The following is a 20,496-nucleotide window of genomic DNA, read 5'->3' on the forward strand; positions in this document are numbered from 1 at the left end:
AGGACAGTGCCCAGGGCCCACAAAAAAAAAAAAACCAAAAAACAGCACAACCCACTTGAACCTAAGCCAGCTTCCAAAACAGTGTCACCTAAACTGATGTCCAGCATCAGTACTATCATACTTTTTTTTTTCCTTTGTTGGTTGGGTGTCTCAGCCTCCTGAATAGCTAGGATTGCAGGCGTGAGCCACTGGCGTCCAGCAATACTATCATATTCATATCCTATGATTCATGGCTTGGTAATTATATACAAACACCTACTCTTCTTAGCTACTACTGTTGGAGAAATGAGTCAAAAATTAAAAAATGAAGCCGGGTGCCGGCGGCTCATGCCTGTAATCCTAACTACTCAGGAGGATGAGATCTGAGGTTCATGGTTTATTTAATAAGATATAAGAATCAACTAGAAAATAAAGCAGTGAATTAGAATAATATGAAAATCATGGTAATACATGTATTAGGAGTTATAAGAAAGTAAAAAGCACAATCACCTTAGCTTGGAGAGTGCAGAATTAAAGGTAATAATCACAATAGAAACAAAACCAAGCATATATAGAATAAACACAGTTTACCTATCTCAGAAGGAGAAATACATTTTTTTTTTTTTTTTTTTTGCTGGTCCTGAGGCTTGAACTGAGGGCCTGGGTACTGTCCTCTTTGTGCTCAAGGCTAGTGCTGTACCACTTGAGCCACAGCTCCATTTCTGAGCTTATTGGAGATAAGAGTCTCATAGATTTTCCTGCCAGGGCTGGCTTCAAACTGAGATACTCAGATCTCAACCTCTTGAGATGCTAGGATTACAGGAGTGAGCTATCATTGCCTGACTTTTTTTGTTTAGGTCCAAAACTGGGACTCAAACTCAGTTCCTGATGCTTTTGCTAACTGGTTAGTGCTCTACCAACTGAGCCACACCACAAACCCCAAGATAAACAGACTTACATGCCTGTCTAAAGCATTTGAACATGGCCTGGTAAGCCATGAGCATGTCACTGAGGAAACAAAAGCAGGAAATTCCGTCCAGAGGAAAGCTATTTTAAATAATTTAGAATTAGGATATTAAGGGGTCTAGGGATGTAGCTCAGTGGGGCATCCCTTGTCCAACATGCATGAGCTCTGTGTACAATTCCCAACACCTGTAATCCTAGCTACTCAGGAGGCTGAGAGCTAAGAATCTTGGTTCAAAGCCAGCCCATGCAAAAGGCCCTGAGAGACTCTAATTGTCAACTTACCACTCAAAAACCAGAAAAGGAGCTGTGGCTCAAGTGGTAGAGTGCTCGTCTTGAGCACAAAGGGGCTCAGAGACAGTGTCCAGGCTGTGAGTTCAAGCCCTACAACCAATCAGAAAAAAAAAAAAAGTCTCTTGGATTTGTCTGTCCAGGTTGGCTTGGAACCAGTATCCTCAGATCTCAGCTTCCTAAGTAGCTAGGATTACAACATGAGTACCTGGCCCACAATAGGATTTTTGTGAGAGACTTTTCAAAAGAACATTCTTGTCTTTAGGCCTTTCAAAGGCAGGCTGTCCCCTTATTTAGGTGTCTCATCAATTTTCATTCCTCAGACACCTCTTCTAATCCTGACTTCAAGCATTTTCCTCCTTCTGGACACCCAGTTTAAAAAAAAAAATGTCATTGCTCTTCTATCTGTCTTCATGGTGTTTAACACTACTTGTTTTTTTTGTCGGTCGTGGGGCTTGAACTCTGGGCCTGGGCGCTGTCCCTCAGCTCTTCAGCTCAAGGCGAGCACTCTACCACTTGAGCTACAGCGCCACTTCCGGTTTTCTGGTGGTTTATTGGAGATAGGAGTCTCACGGTCTCTCCCTGCCCGGGCTGACTTTGAACCGAGATCCTCAGATCTCAGCCTCCTGAGTAGCTAGGATTACAGGCGTGAGCCACCAGCGCCTGGCTTTAACACTACTTGTAATGACAATTCTTGGCTGGGAATTTGGCTTGGTGGTAGAGTGCTTGGTGCCACACAATTTTTTTTTTTTTTTAAATTGTGAAAATATTGTACAGAGGGGTCACAATTACATGGGCAAGATAATGAGTACATTTCTTATCATTGTAGCCTCCTCCTCTGTTTCCCCTTCCCATCCTCCTCCCCCCACTCCCCCCCCCCCCACTGCCACACACTTTTTTAAAAATAGTTAAAAAAGAAAAATGACAGCCGGGTGCCTGTGGCTCACACCTGTAATCCTAGCTACTCAGGAGGCTGAGATCCAAGGATTGTGGTTCAAAGCCAGCCTGGACAGGAAAAGTCCGTGAAACTCGGATGTCCAATTAACCACTAGAAAACTGGAGGTGGGGTTGGGAAGGTGGCTCAGTGGTAGAGTGCTTGCCTTGCATGCATGAGGCCCTGGGATCGATTCCCCAGCACCATATAAGCAAAAAGAAAAAAGCCGGAAGTGGCGCTGTGGCTCAAGTGATAAGAGTGCTAGCCTTGAGCTGAAGAGCTGAGGGACAGAGCCCAGGCCCAGAGTTCAGGCCCCAGGACCGGACCCAAAAAAAAAAAGAAAACCGGAGGTGGTGCTGTGGCTCAAGTGGTAGAGCCCTTACCTTGGGCTGAAGTGCTGAGGAACAGCACCGGGGCCCAGAGTTCAAGCCCAACAACCAACCAAAAAAGAGAAAGAAATGACAATTCTTTTACTTGTTTGGTCTGTCAACTTGTCTGCATGTAAGGTCTATGTTAAGAGCAATATTACACTTCCCTAAAATAATCCCTTGAAGGTAGAAAGCAGTCAATTATTTGCTGGGAAAGGATCTTTTTTTTTTTTGAGCTTAAGGACAGCACCCATGTCCTGAATTCAATCTCACAACTGGCCAAAAATAAAACACTATCAATAGATTAGTATAAGATTTAAACTAGAAACTAGGAAGCTAACTTCGAGAAAATTAAGTGTTTCATGGTAGTAGCTATTTTTTTTCTCCTAAATGGACAAGCATAGTATATCATGGTTCTATTTTTGGTAGTGTTGGGGATCAAGCTCAAGGCCTGATACACGAGGTAAATGACACCCTCAGACCTAGTATGTCTACTGTTGGTTTGTTTGATGCCAGTCCCGAGGCTAGAACTCACCCTGGAGGGCTGTCCCTGAGATTTTTTTTTTTTTTTTGGGTCCGGTCGTGGGGCCTGAACTCTGGGCCTGGGCACTGTCCCTCAGCTCTTCAGCTCAAGGCTAGTGCTCTACCACTGGAGCCACAGCGCCACTTCTGGCTTTTTTCTTGTTGCTTATGTGGTGCTGAGGAATCGAACCCAGGGCCTCGAGCATGCAAGGCAAGTGCTCTACCACTGAGCCATCTTCCCAGCCCCCGAGATTTTTGTTTAAGCTAGTACTCTACCACCTAAACCACAGCTCCTCTTCCAGCATATTTTGGCTGCTTAATTGGAGGTGAATCTTGTGGACTTTCCTCCTGGGCTTGCTTTGAACTATGATCCTAGGATCTAACTCCTGAAAAGCTAGGATTACAGGCATGAGCCACCAGCACATGGCTTTTATTATTTTATTTTATTTTTTGTCGGTTGTAGGGCCTAAACTCTGGGCCTGGGTGTTGTCCCTCAGCTCTCCAGCTCAAGGCTAGACAACTTGAGCCACAGCGCCACTTCGGCTTTTTCTGCTTATGTGGTGCTGAGGAACTGAACCCAGGGCCTCATGCATGCAAGGCAAACACTCTACCACTGAGCCACCTTCCCAGCCCTATTGTTGATTTTTAACAATGCAGCACTAGTAATACGCTTTATTAAATATGCCATCCTTATGTACTACAAAATTAACCACAGAGAGTTCAAGACTTGCTTTTGCACTTGAGTGCAATGGGAAAATAAAAGTATCATTCCTAGTGAGTCTACACCATTGGAACAGTAAGCTGGCATACTTTTCACTTTTACAGATAAAAGGGTGGGGATTACCAAAGTAAAATTTAAACTTAATTTCCTCACTTTGTGCTTGTGTATAGAGGCCACTGGGGCTTGAATTTATGGGCCTCATGCTTAAACTTGACTTTTCCCATTCATGATGCTACAGCTACACTTGCACTTCCAGCTCCTTCATGTGCGTGTGTGTGTGTGTGTGTGTGTGTGTGTGTGAGAGAGAGAGAGAGAGAGAGTGTCCTGGGACTCCAACTCAGAGACTGGGCGCTGTCCCTGAGCTTCTGCTTTTGGGAGGTTCATTGGAAATAAGAGTCTCTCAGACTTTTCTTCCTCAGCTGGTTACTAACCGCCGCCATTTTCAGATCTCAGGAGTGAGATCTCACAGGAGTGAGACACGTGAGACACCAGCGCCCGGCTTATTTCCTCCAAAAATTAGCAATAAATCCTAAGATCCTGGTTTATTGGAAAAAATGAAAAATGCAAACGAACGTGAGATGTTGTGGAACCGATATGCACCCCCATCCCACCGCATTGCCTCTGGACTGCCTAGCGCAGGCCCTCTCTTCTCAACAACACTAGGCGTCCAATACTGGCCTCTTAAGCAGGAAACGCTTACCCGGAACTGGCCTGCATCGGGTCGGGGCACTTCCCCACAATCTCGCTGAACTGGACTGCTCCTGCCGTCCCCCCGGCCCCCCCACCCGGGGATAATTTACACATCTGACTTTGTTCCGACAAAATAACCTTTAGACTGTTTCCTCCAAATCACACTTAACATCAACGACCCAGCCCGAAAAGGGTCCCTCTCCGGACGCTGACGAGGAAGTCTCGAAGCTCATCGGGTTCGGCCGGAGACGGCGCGGACCGGGCCAGGCCGGCAGGGAGCGACCCCCGGTGCGGCTCTCCACTCGAGTCCTCTTGATCTCGAGGTGATCCCTCCCAAGGTGGCGGATCTGGAGCTTTCCAACGAAAGACATCTGGTCCGCGCCTGGGCGACGAGGAGGGCTCCGTCCGGGGCGACTCTGGCGCCTCCCTCGCCTTGTCTCTCTCTCTTCCCTCTCCCTCTCACCTCTCTCTCCCTTTCTCTCCTCTCTCCGCATCGTGCATCCCTCGCCAACACAGAACCAGGTTCTTCAAGAGTGTATCCCCAAACCGCACCACAATGACGGCAACGCAGTGACCCCAAGATCCCGCCACCACCCGAGAAATGGCAGCGGATGGGGAACCGCGGGCTCCCGTCCGCCAGCGTGACGCCAGGTGCAGGCGCATACCAGTGACGCAGCCAGGCCACGCCCCTCCCCGCCCGACGCGCTGACTCAGGAGACTGAGGCTTTGCCAACCCCGGACACTACTGCGCCTGCGTCAGGAAGGGAGGGGCGTGCGGACCTGGAGCCCCGTGCGGCGTGCCCACTCAAGCTTAGCTGAAGAAGCGGCTGAGAAGCGCGAACTGTTGGTGCTCGCCGCCTCTCCTGCTGCCCGGGATGTGGGCGAAGAATTTACCTCTGGCGGATTCCCCACCTGGTCTCAGGAATAAGGAAAATAAGATTTGAGCTGGGCGCCGCTGGCTCACACCTGTAATCCTAGCTACTCTGGAGGCTGAGATCTGAGGATCACGGTTCAAAGCCAGCCCCGGCAGGAAAGTCCATGAGACCCTTATCTCCAATAAACCACTAGAAAACCGGAAGTGGCGCTGTGGCTCAAACGGTAGAGCGCCCGCCTTGAGCTGAAGAGCGCAAGAGAACACACACGACAGCGGGTCACAGCATCCATGCTATAAAGCCTCCTACCAGCTTGCTATTGATTTTGAACAGACATTTATCTGGCCTCCCTCCAGATGTAGAAATAAACTAGTTCCGAGATGCATTTGTCCTTTCCCAGCTGACCAAGGCATCCTTCCCCAGTCCCTCCCCTGCAAGTCCCTTTTCCTGTCCTCATCTCCAGACACAGAAATCAGAAAAGTGAGGTGGCATTATTTGACATGTACTTATTCAACAGAATTTTTTAATTCAACAGAATTTTTTAATTCAACAGAATTTTTTAATTCAACAGAATTTAAGAGTCTCATAGACTTTCTTTCCCTGGGCTAACTTTGAACTGCAATCCTCATATCTTAGCCTCCTGAGTGGCTAGGATTTCCGGCAAAAGCTACCAGTGCCCAGCCTCAACAGAATTTATTTTTTATTATTTATTTATTCAGTTGTGGGTCTGAACTCTGGGTCTGGGGGCTGTCCCTGGGCTCTTCTGCCCAAGGCGAGTGTTCTATCACTTGAACCATAGTGCCACCTCCAACTTTTTTGCTATGTGGTGCTGAGGAATCAAATCCAGGGCCTCATGCTTGCAAGGCAAGCACTCTACCACTGAGCAACCTTCCCAGTCCCAGAATTTTTTTTTTAATCACTAAAATAATAGGGGTTCGGGATTTAGCTAAATAGAAGAGCACTTTCCTGGCAGGTGCAAAGCCCTGAGTTTGGTCCTCAACTCTAAAAAGTAAATAAAAATAAAAATAAAATATAAGAAATGTTTTAGCCTCCCTCAAACTTCTTGTGTGTGTGTGTGTGTGTGTGTGTGTGTGTGTGTGTGTGTGTGTGTGTGTGTGATTAATTGGCAATCAGAGTCTCCTGGACCTTTCTGCCTGGATTGGTTTTGAAACCGGCTCCTCAGATCTCAGCCTCCTCAGTAGGTAGAATTGCATGTGTGAGCCACCAGTGCTTGGCTAATAGACACATCTTAAAACATGGATCAGTACAGTTGGAAGGCCAATTTCATGTTAAATAGCACTATCCTGTTGGTTTAATAGTTCATTTGGCAAGTTCATTAAGGATCTGTCAATAGTAGGTGTGTTAGAGACTGATTTAAATTTCATGGAAATAAGCATTTCCATTTTACCTGTAAGAAGACTGATCAGGGAGCGTTAAATGATTTGGGTAAGATCTTTAACATGACATTTGACAAAGTGGAATGGCAGGGATTATTAATTAGGTCAATCCAATCAGCAACTTTTGTTCTTTGGATTTTAATGCCCTTTCTAAAGATTGGCAGACAGTGCAATTGAACTGAAAGTCCAAGCATGCTCACAGGACTATGAATTCAATATAAAGGATATTTTCCTACTGGCCTGTAGTTGTATAGCATCATCTTGATGTAAAGAAGGTTGGAAGAGGGCTGGGAAAGTGGCTCAGTGGTAGAGCGCTTGCCTTGCATCCCTGAGGCCCTGAGTTCGATTCCTCAGCACCACATAAGCAAAAAGAAAAAAGCCAGAAGTAGTGCTGTGGCTCAAGTGGTAGAGCGCTAGCCTTAAGCTGGAGAGCTGAGGGACAGCGCCCAGGCCCAGAGTTCAGGCCTCACAACCGAAAAAAAAAAAAAAAAAAGAAGGTTGGAAGATTAGTCTTTATTCTGGAGAGTCATATGTCCCGGTGAAAAAGGAAAGGCTCATCAATATAGTAGAGGAATTTAGGAATAAATAAAACAAGGCATGAGCAGCCTGTGCTACAAAAAGTTTTAAAAGTTGTTGAATTTAAGGTACACATGGCCAATCATCCACATGGAAATACTTTGCATATAGTTGGAAGTGCTGAGATTTTGAACTCAAAGACTTGGGCTTGCTTAGGTAGATGGTCTACCACGAACCCTCTCCCCTACCCCATCCTTTACCTAGTTATGAATGAGATTATTCATTTTTGTGAAAGTCTTTCCAATTTAGTAATTTACAGTCTTCAGTTTGGGGAAAACCTTTTCTGATCTCTGACATTTTCTTCCCCTTCACATTCTCTCTTCTCTTCAGGAACTCATTGTTCAGATGTAGGACTCTTGTAATAGTCCTCCACTTTTCTTTGCTTTTGAAAACTTCATTAAAAGAAACAATCCAGACTGGAATAGTAGTACATGCCTATAACACCAGCACTTGGTAGGAAAAGGTATGAAGATTGTGAATTCAGGGCTGGGAAGGTGGCTCAGTGGTAGAGCGCTTGCCTTGCATGCATGAGGCCCTGGGTTCGATTCCTCAGCACCACATAAGCAAAAAGAAAAAAGCCAGAAGTGGCGCTGTGGCTCAAGTAGTAGAGCGCTAGCCTTGAGCTGAAGAGCTGAGAGACAGCGCCCAGGCCAAGAGTTCAAGCCCCACGACCAGACCCCCCCCAAAAAAAAAAAAAAAAAAAAAAAGATTGTGAACTCCAGACTAGCCTGGGTTACACAGGGAGATCCTATCTCAAAAAAAAAAGAAACAACTTTTTATTTCAGTGATGCAGCATCTTTATTTCTTAGTAGTTATTATAATCTATCAATTAAAAAATACTTGCCATAGGAACTTCTTAAGTGCAAATTTGATTTGGATATGTTAAATGCAAGAGGCCTATTTCTAATCTGTGCTTGTTTCCTAGGACCAATGTAACAAATTACCATAAACAAAATAACTTAAAACAACAGAAATGTGCTCTCTCACAGATTTGGAGGTCAGAATTCTATGCCTCTTTTAGTATTCTTTGGTTTTTACTACTGTCTTTACCTTTCTTTCTTTACTACTGTCATTACCTTCCTTCCTTCCTTCCTTCCTTTCTTTCTCTTTCTTTCTTGTTGGTCTTTGGGCCTGAACTCTGGGCCTGGGCGCTGTCCCTCAGCTCTTCAGCTCAAGGCTAGGGCTCTACCACTTGAGCCACAGTGCCACTTCTGGCCTTTTCTGCTTATGTGGTGCTGAGGAATCGAACGCAGGGCCTCATGCACACAAGGCAAGCGCTCTACCACTGAGCAACCTTCTCAGCCCTTTACCTTTCTTCACTATATGTATCTTCTCCATGTGTGTCTCTGTGTCTTTTTTCTTATTATTTCAGTCATTGGATTTAGGGATAAATCCAGGATAATACTATGGAGAAATCTTTCATCAGATTATTATTATTACTATTATTTTGCCGGTCGTGGGGCTTGAACTCTGGGCCTGGGCACTGTCCTTCAGCTCTTCAGCTCAAAGCTAGAGCTCTACTGCTTGAGCCACAGCACCAATTCTGGTTTTCTAGTGGTTTATTGGAGAAAGAGTCTCACGGACTTTCTTTGACTGGGCTGGCTTTGAACTGTGATCCTCAGATCTCAGCCTCCTGAGTAGCTAGGATTACAGGTGTGAACCACTGGCACCCGGCTCATCAAATTATTATTATTATTATTATTTTTTAGGTCCGGTCGTGGGGCCTGAACTCTGGGCCTGAGCACTGTCCCTCAGCTCTTCAGCTTAAGGTTAGCACTCTACCACTTGAGCCACAGCACCACTTCCAGCTTTTTTCTTTTTTGCTTATGTGGTGCTGGGGAATTGAACCCAGGGCCTCATGCATGCAAGGCAAGCGCTCTACCACTGAGCCACCTTCCCAGCCCTCATCAAATTATTTTTGTAACTTTATTTCTAAATAAGTTCACATCTGCTGAGCTGGTGGCTTATGCCTGAAATCTTAGCTAGAGATCTGAGAGTTGAAGTTCAAAACTTGCTGGTGCAGGTTAACCAACAGAAAAGCTGGAAGTAGAGGTATGGCTCAATGGCACAGCACCAGCCTTATACAGGCACAAAGAAATAGAAGAGAAATAAAAACATGTCTATGTTATTAGAAAGGAAGTTGAGAAGTAAAAGTGGTGCTATTGGAGAGAGGAAAGGCTTTTTGGAATAATATCCTTGAGTAGAGAGGAGGAGATAGAATCTCGAAATTAAGTGGAGTAGTGGCTTTAGCCAGAAATAGGAAGAGTTCACCATACATAGTCCCATTAGAGATGGAATACATGGAGAGTTAATAGCACTGGGAGCTTGTGGAAGTTCTTTTGATTGCTTCTATTTTCTTAGGAAATTGAAAGCAAAGCCATCCACTGAGAGCAAAGATGGAGAAGAATTTTATGGTGATATGATTTACTGTCTGGATTATGGAACAACTTATAACTTGGCAGTATGGACTTCCCAGGTGAAGTTAAGGTGGACAAGAATCATAACAAAGTGACTGGCTTTGTTGTAGATACATTCAGGTGTTGATAGGTGAAGAGGATGCAATTTTACCAAGGAAAGACTTTGATATGGGAAAGAGCCATTTAGAATGATAAATTTAAGTGAAAATGAAGTGCAGTCTTCCAGGAGAAGGGATGAGGGTTGGTGAAAAGACTGTGAGATAGTGATAGAAATATTTACTAAAGTCAACTACAATGAGTGATCTGGAAAAAACAGAAATGGAACTAAGGGGGCGGGTGGAGAAATTGAGATGACAGAGGTAGTGCCCTTATTGTGACAAGGTCTGGGATATGACCAGGGTCCTGGGGCTCGAACTCAGGTCCTGAGCACTATCCCTGAGAATTTGTGCTCAAGGATAGTGTTCTTCCACTTGAACCACAACTCCAGCATTTTGGTGGTTAATGCTTCACAGACTTTTCTGCCCGGGCTGGCTTCGAACCGTCATCTTCAGATCTCAGCCTCCTGAATAGCTAAGATGATAGGGGTGAGCCAAGGGTTTGAACTTAGAGCACCGAACTTCTAAGCAAGCAAGCAGGCAGGCGCTCCACTACTCCGGCCACTCCCTCGCCCCTATTTTCCTCAATTTTGTAAAACCATTAAAAGAAAATCAAAAGTCCTTGCTCAGCATAAAGGATTACTTCCTCCTCGTTGCTTCACTCTCCGGAGGCTAAATTAGCAAATGGCCTCGTTCGGCCACCGTCGCAGGGTGGGTCCGCCCCGCCCAATGCTCGTTTTGCGACGGACCACGCCCCCTTCCCCCGGCGCTCCCTCCGCCCCACTTCCTCCCACAGGCACCGCCCCGGTCCGGTGCGCCTGCGCACAAGCGAACACGTGGCTGCGGCGGAGCTTGAGCAGCAATGGCGGCGGGTGGCGGCGGTAGCTGCGACCCCCCGGTCTCGGCCGGGGTTCCCTGCGCCTTTTCTCCCGACAGAGAGGCCTATTTCGCGTTGGCCTCTGCCGACGGCCACTTACGAGTGTGGGAGACCGCCAACAACCGACTGCATCAGGAGTATGTGCCTTCCGCGCACCTCAGCGGTACCTGTACCTGCCTGGCCTGGGCGCCAGCGCGGCTGCAGGCCAAGGTAGAGCCGGGGGCCCGGGGAGGGGCTGGGGGTCCTCCCGCGCCCGGCCTCGGCGCGCCAGGCCGGGGAGCGCGCGGTCCCGCTTCGCGCTTGGCGGCCCGGGACCGGGCGGCCCGGAGCGCAGCCGCGGCGCGCCCTGGGCCCACGCCGCCGCCGCGTGTGCAGCCTGTCCCGAGGGCAGCGAGAGGGTGCGGCTCGCTCTCGGGCTCCACGCAGTCTGCGCCCCGCTGTCGCCCGGCCGCCATGTTCGCTGAGGTCCTGCGTACCCCCCCCCCCCCCGCACCTCCCCAGGGGCGTCTGACTGCCAGGCCTTGCTGCTCGTCGACCGGTGCACATCCTGACCCTGGCCTGTGACTGTCCCTAAGCCGGGACAGTAGTACTGGTCTGTATCCCAGCCCCGGCGTATTGCTTGTACGTGGGCCTGGGGGGTTGCACAAGTCAGTTCCACTTGCTTCCGGGACCCTCTCTTGGCCAAGATGCCGGTTCTACACGTGTTCTCTTCCACAACTAGGCGGTGGAAGGCTCACGCACGCCAAAGTCTTGGCTTGCTCAGGCTTCTTTTCATTTTCAAGCCTTTTGAACTTTCTTAAAAAAAAAAAATTTAAATCCTTGCAAGATCCCCTTTCAAACCTCTTCCCTTGAAGTTTTCGTTAGAACGTGGAGGTAAAATGTGAAGTGTAGTAGCTTGGGTTCCTACGACGCTAGAAATACCCTTTAGATGGGAAGCTGCCGAGTTAGGGAAGCCTTTTCCCTGTCAGGTTGAGTCACTAGATTACATGTGCTCAAACTCACACGCACGTGCTTACAGCAGTTAGAGAAACGGAATCAGACTCAGTGTGACTTTGAAGTAGCTGGTTTTATCCTGAAACATAGGGCATTTCTGCCTTAACGAAGCAAAACTTGAAAAGCTTGTATTTAGGATAAATCTTACTCCACGTGACTACCAGGACACTGGTAAATCTGGTTTGAAAGAGAGGAGTCTGTTTAACTGCTGTACTTCGGGTGAGTATGTTTAGATTTTTTTTTTCAGAATTTAGTCTACATTTCCATAGTTTGTCGTGTTGGTTAATAAAGTGCACCTACCAGGATAAGTCAGGCACATAACTCAAGACTGGAAAAAAGTTGTCATTTATTAGAATTGCAGCCCTCTGTATGTTTTTCCTTTTTAAGGTTGTTATCTGTTTTTATAATTTAGCAGTCCTGTACAGTCTTAGTAGTAGTGATGGAGCAATATAGAGTAGTAGTTTTAGATATATGTACCCATTTGGTACTGTCTACCTTTCAGCCCAAGCTCTGCTTCACAGCAATAGTTATTGGTGTGTAAGCACTGTGTTGCTATTATTGGTCTCTTGTATTTGTATAGTTAGTCTTGTTAGGTAGGTAAGACTCAGCTTCCATTAAGTCAAAAATGGAACCAGGCTTAGTTATGGTTTTAAAGCTCAGTTTTTGGTTATATTAACAAAATAGTTAATATTGGTCTGGGAATGTGGCTTAGTGGTAGAGTGCTTGCCTAGCATGCATGAAGCCCTGGGTTTGATTCCTCCATACCACATACACAGAAAAAGCTAGATGTGGTGCTGTGGCTCAAGTGGTAAGAGTGCTAGCCTTGAGCAAAAGAAGCTCAGGGACAGTGCCCAGGCCCAGAGTTGAAGCCCCAGGACTGGCAGGAAAATAAGTTAATATTAGATTGGCATGTTATATTAGGTGTCATGCATTTTGCCCTTTTGTTGGTTTGCAGTCACATTGTATTGAAACTTAAAGTCTCAAAATCATAGTTTGGAGATACACATACACATATACACAACACATGTATATTATAGGAAAATCACTGGGTTTGGTTTCATAACTAACACTAAATTGAAACGTTTTGTCAAACTAAGTTGCTTTAATTTGGGGAGTTGAGCTCCTTAAGTCTTGTGCTGGGGGTGTAGCACTGTTGTAGAACCTGTGCTTTTCTTGCCCTAGAAAGTTCCTCCACAATCCATCTGTAGACTGGAAGACTCACTGAGAGTTTCCATTTCTGATATTTAAATGTCCTTATTTTAGCAAGGTATCTCTTTTTGTTTTTGGTTGGTTGTGGGGCTTGAACCCTGAGCCTATTTGTGCTCAAGGCTAGCACTCTTTAACACTTGAGCCACAGTGCCACTTCCAGGTTTTTGAGTGATTAATTATATATAAGAATCCCTTGGGGACTTTCCCTCTGCCAGCTTCCAACCCCTATCCTCAGATCTCAGCCTCCTAAGTAGCTAGGATTACAGGTGAGATCCACCTGTACTCGGCATTAGCAATGTATCTTATGAAATGCTCAGAATTTACTGCATTTAAAGAAATGGAGGGCCAATGATGTAGTTTAACACATAGCAGACACAGGCCCAGGGTTCAATACCCAGAACCATAAGAAACAACCAAATCAGAACAAAAATTTAACAACTGGATGAGAGTCAGGGTTATAAAAGGTCAATGACAAGCCAGGCTGGATCAGTGGCTCATGCTACTCAGCTACTCAGGAGGCTGAGATCTGAGGATAGAGGTTCAAATCTAGCCTGGGCAGAAAAGTCCCCGTGAAACTCAAAAACCAGACAGAAATGGCTCTGGCTCAAGTGGTAGAGTACTATCCTTGAGCACAAAGAGACTCGGGGCAGTGCCCAGGCCCTGAGTTCAAGGCCCACAGCTGACACACACAAAAAAAGGTAAATGACTTAAGCCTTAACCACTTCAGGCCTTAATAAAGGCCACTAAGGACAGGAAACTCTGACCCCTATTCCAGTGCCCTTTTTAAAATTTTTTTATTTTTGGGTCTGGTCGTGGGGCCTGAACTCTGGGCCTGGGCACCATCCCTCAGCTCTTCAGCTCAAGGCTAGAGCTCTATCACTTGAGCCACAGGGCCATTTCTGGCTTTCTTCTTTTTGCTTATGTGGTGCTGAGGAATCGAACCCAGGGCCTCATGCATGCAAGGCAAGCGCTCTACCACTGAGCCACCTTCCCAGCCCTAGTCCACTGCTCTTTGAACTGAGTCACAGAATTAGAATCTAGGAGGATTGTAGAGATATCCCATTCCTATCATCTTGGGAATGTAATCTGAAGTGTTTTATTTTGAGAAACAGGCAGGGGGAGTTTTCCTGTATTAAAACAAATGTGGACATGTATAGAATTAAAGTTGTGACTTAAAAAAACTGGGCACTTCACAAGTAGAGTGCTCACCTTGAACTGAAGAGCTCAAGGATAGCACCCAGGCTCAGAGTTCAAGCTCCATGACTGATTTAAAAAAAAAAAGTAAGTGAATAGGTATATATAGCAACTGCTCCATCTCTGTTCCCACGTCCCCTGGGTTATATTCATTACCACTTAAGTTCTAAGATGCTCACATCTTAAACTCAGCCATTTATTGATGCCTTTGGAGCTTAAAACACAAGGCATGAAATAATAAGAAGCCCATGTTCCCAGCATTTTCTTAAGGTCTTAATATATGACCTGTCTCTAGCATGCACCTTTCAGGGCTCTCAAGATTAAATGAGGCTACAAATGTTATTAGTGTAGAAAAGACTGATAACATAGTAAGTATTTAATAAAATGTTATTGGATAAATCAATGAATGTTCTTTTTTTTTGGTTGGTTGTGGGGGTTGAACTCTGGGCCTGGGCACTGTCCCTCAGCTCTTCAGCTCAAGGCTAACTTCAGCTCAAGGCTAATGCCACATCAGTTGAGCCACAGTGCCACTTGTGGCTTTTTTCTGCTTTGTAGTGTTGAGGTATCGAACCCAAGGCCTCATGTATGCGAGGCAAGCACGCTACTACCACTGAGCCAACTTCCCAGCCCACAATGCATGTTCTTTACTATGAATCAGTTGATAGGTTTTTCTGCATTTGGTTTAGTAATTAGCAACTCAAAGACAAAAAGCCCAAATGTATGATGAATAATTATCAATGGAGAAAGATAAATTTTTGTGCTGGGTTTCTTTAGTATGTGTTAAGGTAGAAACAGATTTCTGCTCTTGTTCTTGGTTTCAGAACAATTATAATACCTTCCTTTGCATTTCTACCTGTATAGTTAGTTTCTCAAGTATGTATTTATAATCTGGAGTCAAGATGTTAAATGACAAATCAGAACCACACAGGAAGTTGAGGCACATAGAAACAGATCTTGTTTTATTACCTACTCTCAAACTTTTCTACTATCCTTACTGGCTGTACAGCCCTGGAAGAACAGACCTGTAACTGATTGTTGGCTACAACAGTAAATGTGCTAATGCTGCGTTGCTGTCACTGCAGTTAACATGACCCCATACAGCTTAATACTCATTGAATGAAGCACACAATGTTTCAGACATTGGACCAGGCCACGTAGTAGTATAATGATATTTCTAGGAAAAATGTGAGCTGTCTCCAAAATTATCCGTTCGAGATGCAGGAAAATTCAGATGTGTTCTTGTACTGTCTAGAGGTCTCAAGTATTTAAACTTGTAAGAAGTGAGAGGTTGCAGATTAGAGCCAGTTGACAATTTCTGTGCTAATACACATTACCTAGAACTTAATTGTTACATATAAATACAGTTTGCAATTTTATGTAATGCTTTTTCACGGTTATCATTTGCCAATGTAAGTCACAGTAAGATAGGCCAAGAAATGGAATAGGAGACTACTTGCAGAATGAAACTTAAAACTTGGGGCATGCATGTCAGTGTGTAGAGGTCAGTTTTTTTTTTTTTCATAAGCAGGTTTTGATCTAGGTTTACTAGGTTGTAATGGCACTAAAATTGAAGTAGAATGGAAAATATGACTACTGCTCATGGTAAGTTCTGTGGAAGTTGTTTCATTTATATGTATAAGTATTTTTTTTTTTTTTTTTGGGTCCGGTCGTGGGGCCTGAACTCTGGGTCTGGGCACTGTCCCTCAGCTCTTCAGCTCAAGGCTAGCACTCTACAACTTGAGCCACAGCGCCACTTCCGGCTTTTTTCTTTTTGCTTATGTGGTGCTGAGGAATCGAACCCAGGGCCTCATGCATGCAAGGCAAGCACTCTACCACTGAGCCACCTTCCCAGCCCCATGTATAAGTATTTTTATGAGTTCTCTAGGTGTATATATATGAACTGTTCTTACTCTGGAATTACAGTTGTCATTGCTCGATTACTAACTAAATCCTGACTTCTCATCTGGATAGGCTTTATTTCCCTATCTTCAGTGCATCTGTATATTCCTTGGTTATAGCACACACATTAACACTCATATACCCTCAGTGTTCTGATTGCTCTCTTGTTCAAATGCGTGATAAGCTTTCATTTGAACAGGTTGTTAATATTTGTTGTTAAGGTTATTCTGGAAGGGGCTGGGAAGGTGGCTCAGTGGTAGAGCGCTTGCCTTGCATGCTCGAGGCCCTGGGTTCGATTCCTCAGCACCACATAAGCAAACAGAAAAAAGCTGGAAGTGGCGCTGTGGCTCAAGTGGTAGAGCGCTAGCCTTGAGCTGAAGAGCTGAGGGACAGCGCCCAGACCCAGAGTTCAGGCCCCACGACCGCGGGCCCAAAAAAAAAAAAAAAGATTATTCTGGAAGACTTCTTAGTAATCTTCATTCCTTAGCTACATTCTTTTAATCTTCATTCTGGCACCTCACATAGACTTTCCATCTATATATGAACCAAATTGTCAGTCAACCTTTCTAAATTATGTGTTCACATAAATTGATTATAATCAGTGTGCACATGGCATTGTGTTGGGGTCTTAGAGAGTACAATTGAGTCTGACTGAGGAGAAATAGAAACCATTCAGAGGACTGTATCTGATAGAGTAACTTTCTCTTTCTAAAGAGAAAGTAGAAATGGTATTTGCTTTAAGCTTGGCTAGGATTCTTAACCAGGAAAATTGAAATGTGTATGAAAAGGTTTAAAGGTTTCCAAGTGAAGGGAAAAGCATATAGTAAAGTGTATGCCAGTCTGATGAATGTGATACAAACTTGGAATTGGGATCAATAGCACTGGCTTTGAATTCAGAAATATTTGGGATGGGATAGTACTCGAAGTACTAGATCTTACTAAAATGCCTACTGGTTATATAAACTTCTGATTTGGTGGATGCATTACATGTTTGGACATGCTTATTCTGCTTAGTGGGAAGATACTTTTAAAAAGATCACCCAACCCTGAAAAGTGTCCAAGTCTTAGTTGTTATTAAACCACTTAATTGGATTATTTAATTTTAGACCACTTTTCTTGTAGTTGTGCATAAATGCTGTAGGTATTCCTTCCACCTGCCTTTGCTTCTAGAAATAGATTGTACAAATAGACTAGGGATTTGATGATGTTAATGTTTAATTTGTGCTTTTTAAAGCATATAAAGTCAGTTGCAAAGCATGTACATACTTGGACCAGTATTTTGTTTTACACATTAAAATCCTCATTGTAAGTAATTCGGTTTGACTTAGAAAAACCACGATAGAAATTTCCTACTCTAAATAAATTTTTTGATTTAGTACAGAATGTATGCAGTCTATTTCTTGTTTGATCATTCCTGGTCTGAATATCCCAAATCAGAAATGTTCTGAAACTTAAAAATTTCTTATTAGGGATGCTTAGCCTATAGTAGGTTGACAGTCTTCCCCACTGTCTGTGAAATAGGTATTTGTATTTATAACCCTAGGCAGAAACCCATTTGCCTTCTGGGATTATTCAAAAGGTAGATTTAAAAAAATCCATGTAACTGAAGTGACTTAGGGCTCTATAAAGTTTTAGTGTTTGAAGCTGGAAAGTCAGTTTTCAAACTGTAGCTTTTAATTGTAACTTCTCTAAGTTTATACATATAGGTATATTTTGAAGGACTGAGAAAATGTTATTTATTAGCTCTCTACCACTTTGAGCCACAGTTCTACTTCCCATTTTCTGGTGCTTAATTGTATTCTTAATGGACTTTGCCTAGGCTGGCTTTCAACTGCAGGCTTCAGATCTCAGTCTCCTGAGTAGCTAGGATTACAGGTGGGAGCCACACCCCAGGCAGAAATTGTTATTTTTTTTTCTATAAGTGAAAAGTTTTTTCTCCTCACATCTCTTTTTTTTTGGGGGGGGGGGGTCCGGTCGTGGGGCCTGAACTCTGGGCCTGGGTGCTGTCCCTCAGCTCTTCAGCTCAAGGCTAGCGCTCTACCACTTGAGCCACAGTGCCACTTCCGGCTTTTTTCTGTTTGCTTATGTGGTGCTGAGGAATCGAACCCAGGGCCTCGAGCATGCAAGGCAAGCACTCTACCACTGAGCCACCTTCCCAGCCCCGTCTCCTCACATCTTTTAAGTGTGTCCATATTCTTCAAATGTAGCATTCTCCTTAAAGGGATAGAAAAAGGAAACTATTTTAGGAATACAATACTTTACACGCACTGGCAACATTAGTTTTTATTTATGGTTTTATTTATTAATTGGGGAGATTTTTGTTTCTTTAGTTTGATTGTTTTCCTCACAGCAGAGATTCCATACTAAGAAAATGTTTCCTTTTCTATAATGTTAGTATGTTTCATATTAAAAGGGTAGATTCTCTAGCTTCTTTGTACTGAAAAAGATTGGGTGGGCTCTAAAAAAAAAAAGAGAAGTTCTGAAGTAAAATAATACTTCATTATTACAAATTCTGACAGCCTTCTCTTAAACTGTGATCATCGGTGATTTTGCTTTTTTTTTTTTTGGTGGACAGACATGCTGTTAGCATCACAACTGAAATGAATCAAAAAAGTGTGACACTTGCTCCTAGGTGGAAGCATGTGTCTTTTAAATAATCAGAATCACCATGTCAGCCTGAAACTCCCAGATTAGCCCTTAAGCAGCCTTCAGAGCAATTTCTCTGGTATGTGCTGAATTGTTCTACTAGCTATGACTATTTATTGGCTCAAAATGAATTTTATGTGTGTTTATAATTATAAACATGTTCGAAAGCTCTTTTCTTGAAAACTAAGGGAGAATTTGAGGAACATTTGAAGGAAAAGGGAAGCATTGTGGCCTAGAAATGGATCTCTTTGCTTTATGAGTGGCGGCTTCCCTTGGATCTTTTCAAAATGGAAGGGCCATAGAGGCTGCTCAGACCCCTAATGAGTACCAGATAACTCGTCATGAAGTTTGCTGTTTGCCTCGATGGTAAATGAGACAGAATTTTGAGCTTTTCTTAAAACTGGAGTACTTTTTGTTTTAAAATCTCAAGTGAGAAATGGCGTAGTAAATCCTTGTCCTTTCTCCTTCTAAAATAAAAGTTAGAGAAGTGGGAGGAAGCTTGATCAAGAGCTTAGCAAGCTCGAAGCTTCTGAGTTCAAATCCAGTTCTGCCCCCAAAGAGTTAATGATATTTTAATATTTTTAAAGTAATGTTTGAAATATTTAATAAACATGCTTTGATTTTTTTTCCCCCCCCCTTCCAGGAAAGTCATCAGAGGAAAAAAAGGAAATCAGAATCTATAGGAACAAGTGACCAGATTGATTTGTTGGCTCTTGGTACAGCAGTTGGTAGTATTTTATTGTACAGTACAGTAAAAGGAGAGTTGCACAGTAAATTAATAGTAAGTATATTGACATGTACTTTTATAAAAGATGAGAGGAAATATGATTATAGATGATCAAAAGACATCAAGATATGTGATGACATTGTCACTATAGAGGCAGTTTCCCTGCTCTTCTCCGTTTGAAGAACCAAATAGTGATGTGTTACCGGTTGTAGTAACTATCCCTGTTAAATAAAGGTCAGAGGACAAAGAATTACTGTTCAAATAATTGTCCAGGTACAAGGATGAGGAGAACTCCAAAGCAGTGCATATAGCAGCTTAAAAGAATACTACTTGTGGTCAAAGGATACAAAGAAAGCAGTTAAATTATTGCTAATATGATTTGTTAGGCAGTATCACAGTGTGGTTTATTGTCCAACTGGACTCAATATTCTAGGAATGCTTTCTGTGTGAGAGAACAGAACAAAGTTTTTCTTGTTATGTAGCATCTACTGATTATCAATCATTAGAGAAATCTACTCCCTCTCACTCTTAGCCCGATCTGAGGCTTGAACTAAGTCTGGACGCTATCACAGAGCTTTTGTGCTCAAGGTTAGTGCTCTATTACTTTGAGCCATATCTCCACTTCTGGTCTTTTTGTGACTAATTGTAGATAAGAGTCTCATGGACTTTTCTGCCTGGGCTGACTTTGAATCCTGATTTTCATATCTCAGCCTCCTGAGTAGCTAGGATTACAGATGTGAGTCACTATTAATTTGTATTTCTTTGCCTGAAACATATTTTAAACACAGCCAGCTGGCTTCTGTTTTTTTGGTGGGTTTTTTTTTTTTTTTTGGAGGGGGGGGTCTGGTCGTGGGGCCTGAACTCTGGGCCTGGGCACTCTCCCTCAGCTCTTGAGCTCAAGACTAGCACTCTACTACTTGAGCCACAGTGCCACTTCCGGCTTTTTTCTTTTTGCTCATGTGGTGCTGAGAAATCAAACCTAGGGCCTCATGCATGCAAGGCAAGCACTCTACCACTGAGCCACCTTCCCAGCCCTGTCTATCTGTTTTATATCTTATTTTTTGTGCTGGTTTGGGGGCTTGAACCCCCAAGACTTTGCTTTAGCTTTGTCTCCCATATTCTAAGA

At 44.0% G+C, this 20,496-nt stretch overlaps 2 protein-coding genes across 2 annotated transcripts in view; both read left to right on the plus strand.

Annotated features, from left to right (window-relative positions):
• Spdya (speedy/RINGO cell cycle regulator family member A) overlaps positions 1–10,507 on the plus strand; it is a 42,414-nt gene extending 31,907 nt beyond the window's left edge. Inside the window, exon 7 of the transcript XR_006150163.1 lies at positions 10,497–10,507. The gene's annotated coding sequence lies outside the window, so the exon portion shown is untranslated. The remainder of the gene's footprint in view (positions 1–10,496) is intronic.
• Positions 10,508–10,675: 168 nt separating this feature from the next.
• The window catches only part of Wdr43 (WD repeat domain 43), a 54,504-nt gene continuing 44,683 nt past the window's right edge, over positions 10,676–20,496 (plus strand). The window contains exons 1-2 of the mRNA XM_042696705.1: positions 10,676–10,912; positions 19,287–19,424. Coding sequence (XP_042552639.1) covers positions 10,688–10,912; positions 19,287–19,424 — 363 coding nt within the window. The 5' untranslated portion in view covers positions 10,676–10,687. The remainder of the gene's footprint in view (positions 10,913–19,286; positions 19,425–20,496) is intronic.

The sequence above is a fragment of the Dipodomys spectabilis genome, unplaced genomic scaffold, assembly GCF_019054845.1.
Source record: "Dipodomys spectabilis isolate Male_0828 unplaced genomic scaffold, ASM1905484v1 ptg000210l, whole genome shotgun sequence".
NCBI classification, from domain to species: domain Eukaryota; kingdom Metazoa; phylum Chordata; class Mammalia; order Rodentia; family Heteromyidae; genus Dipodomys; species Dipodomys spectabilis.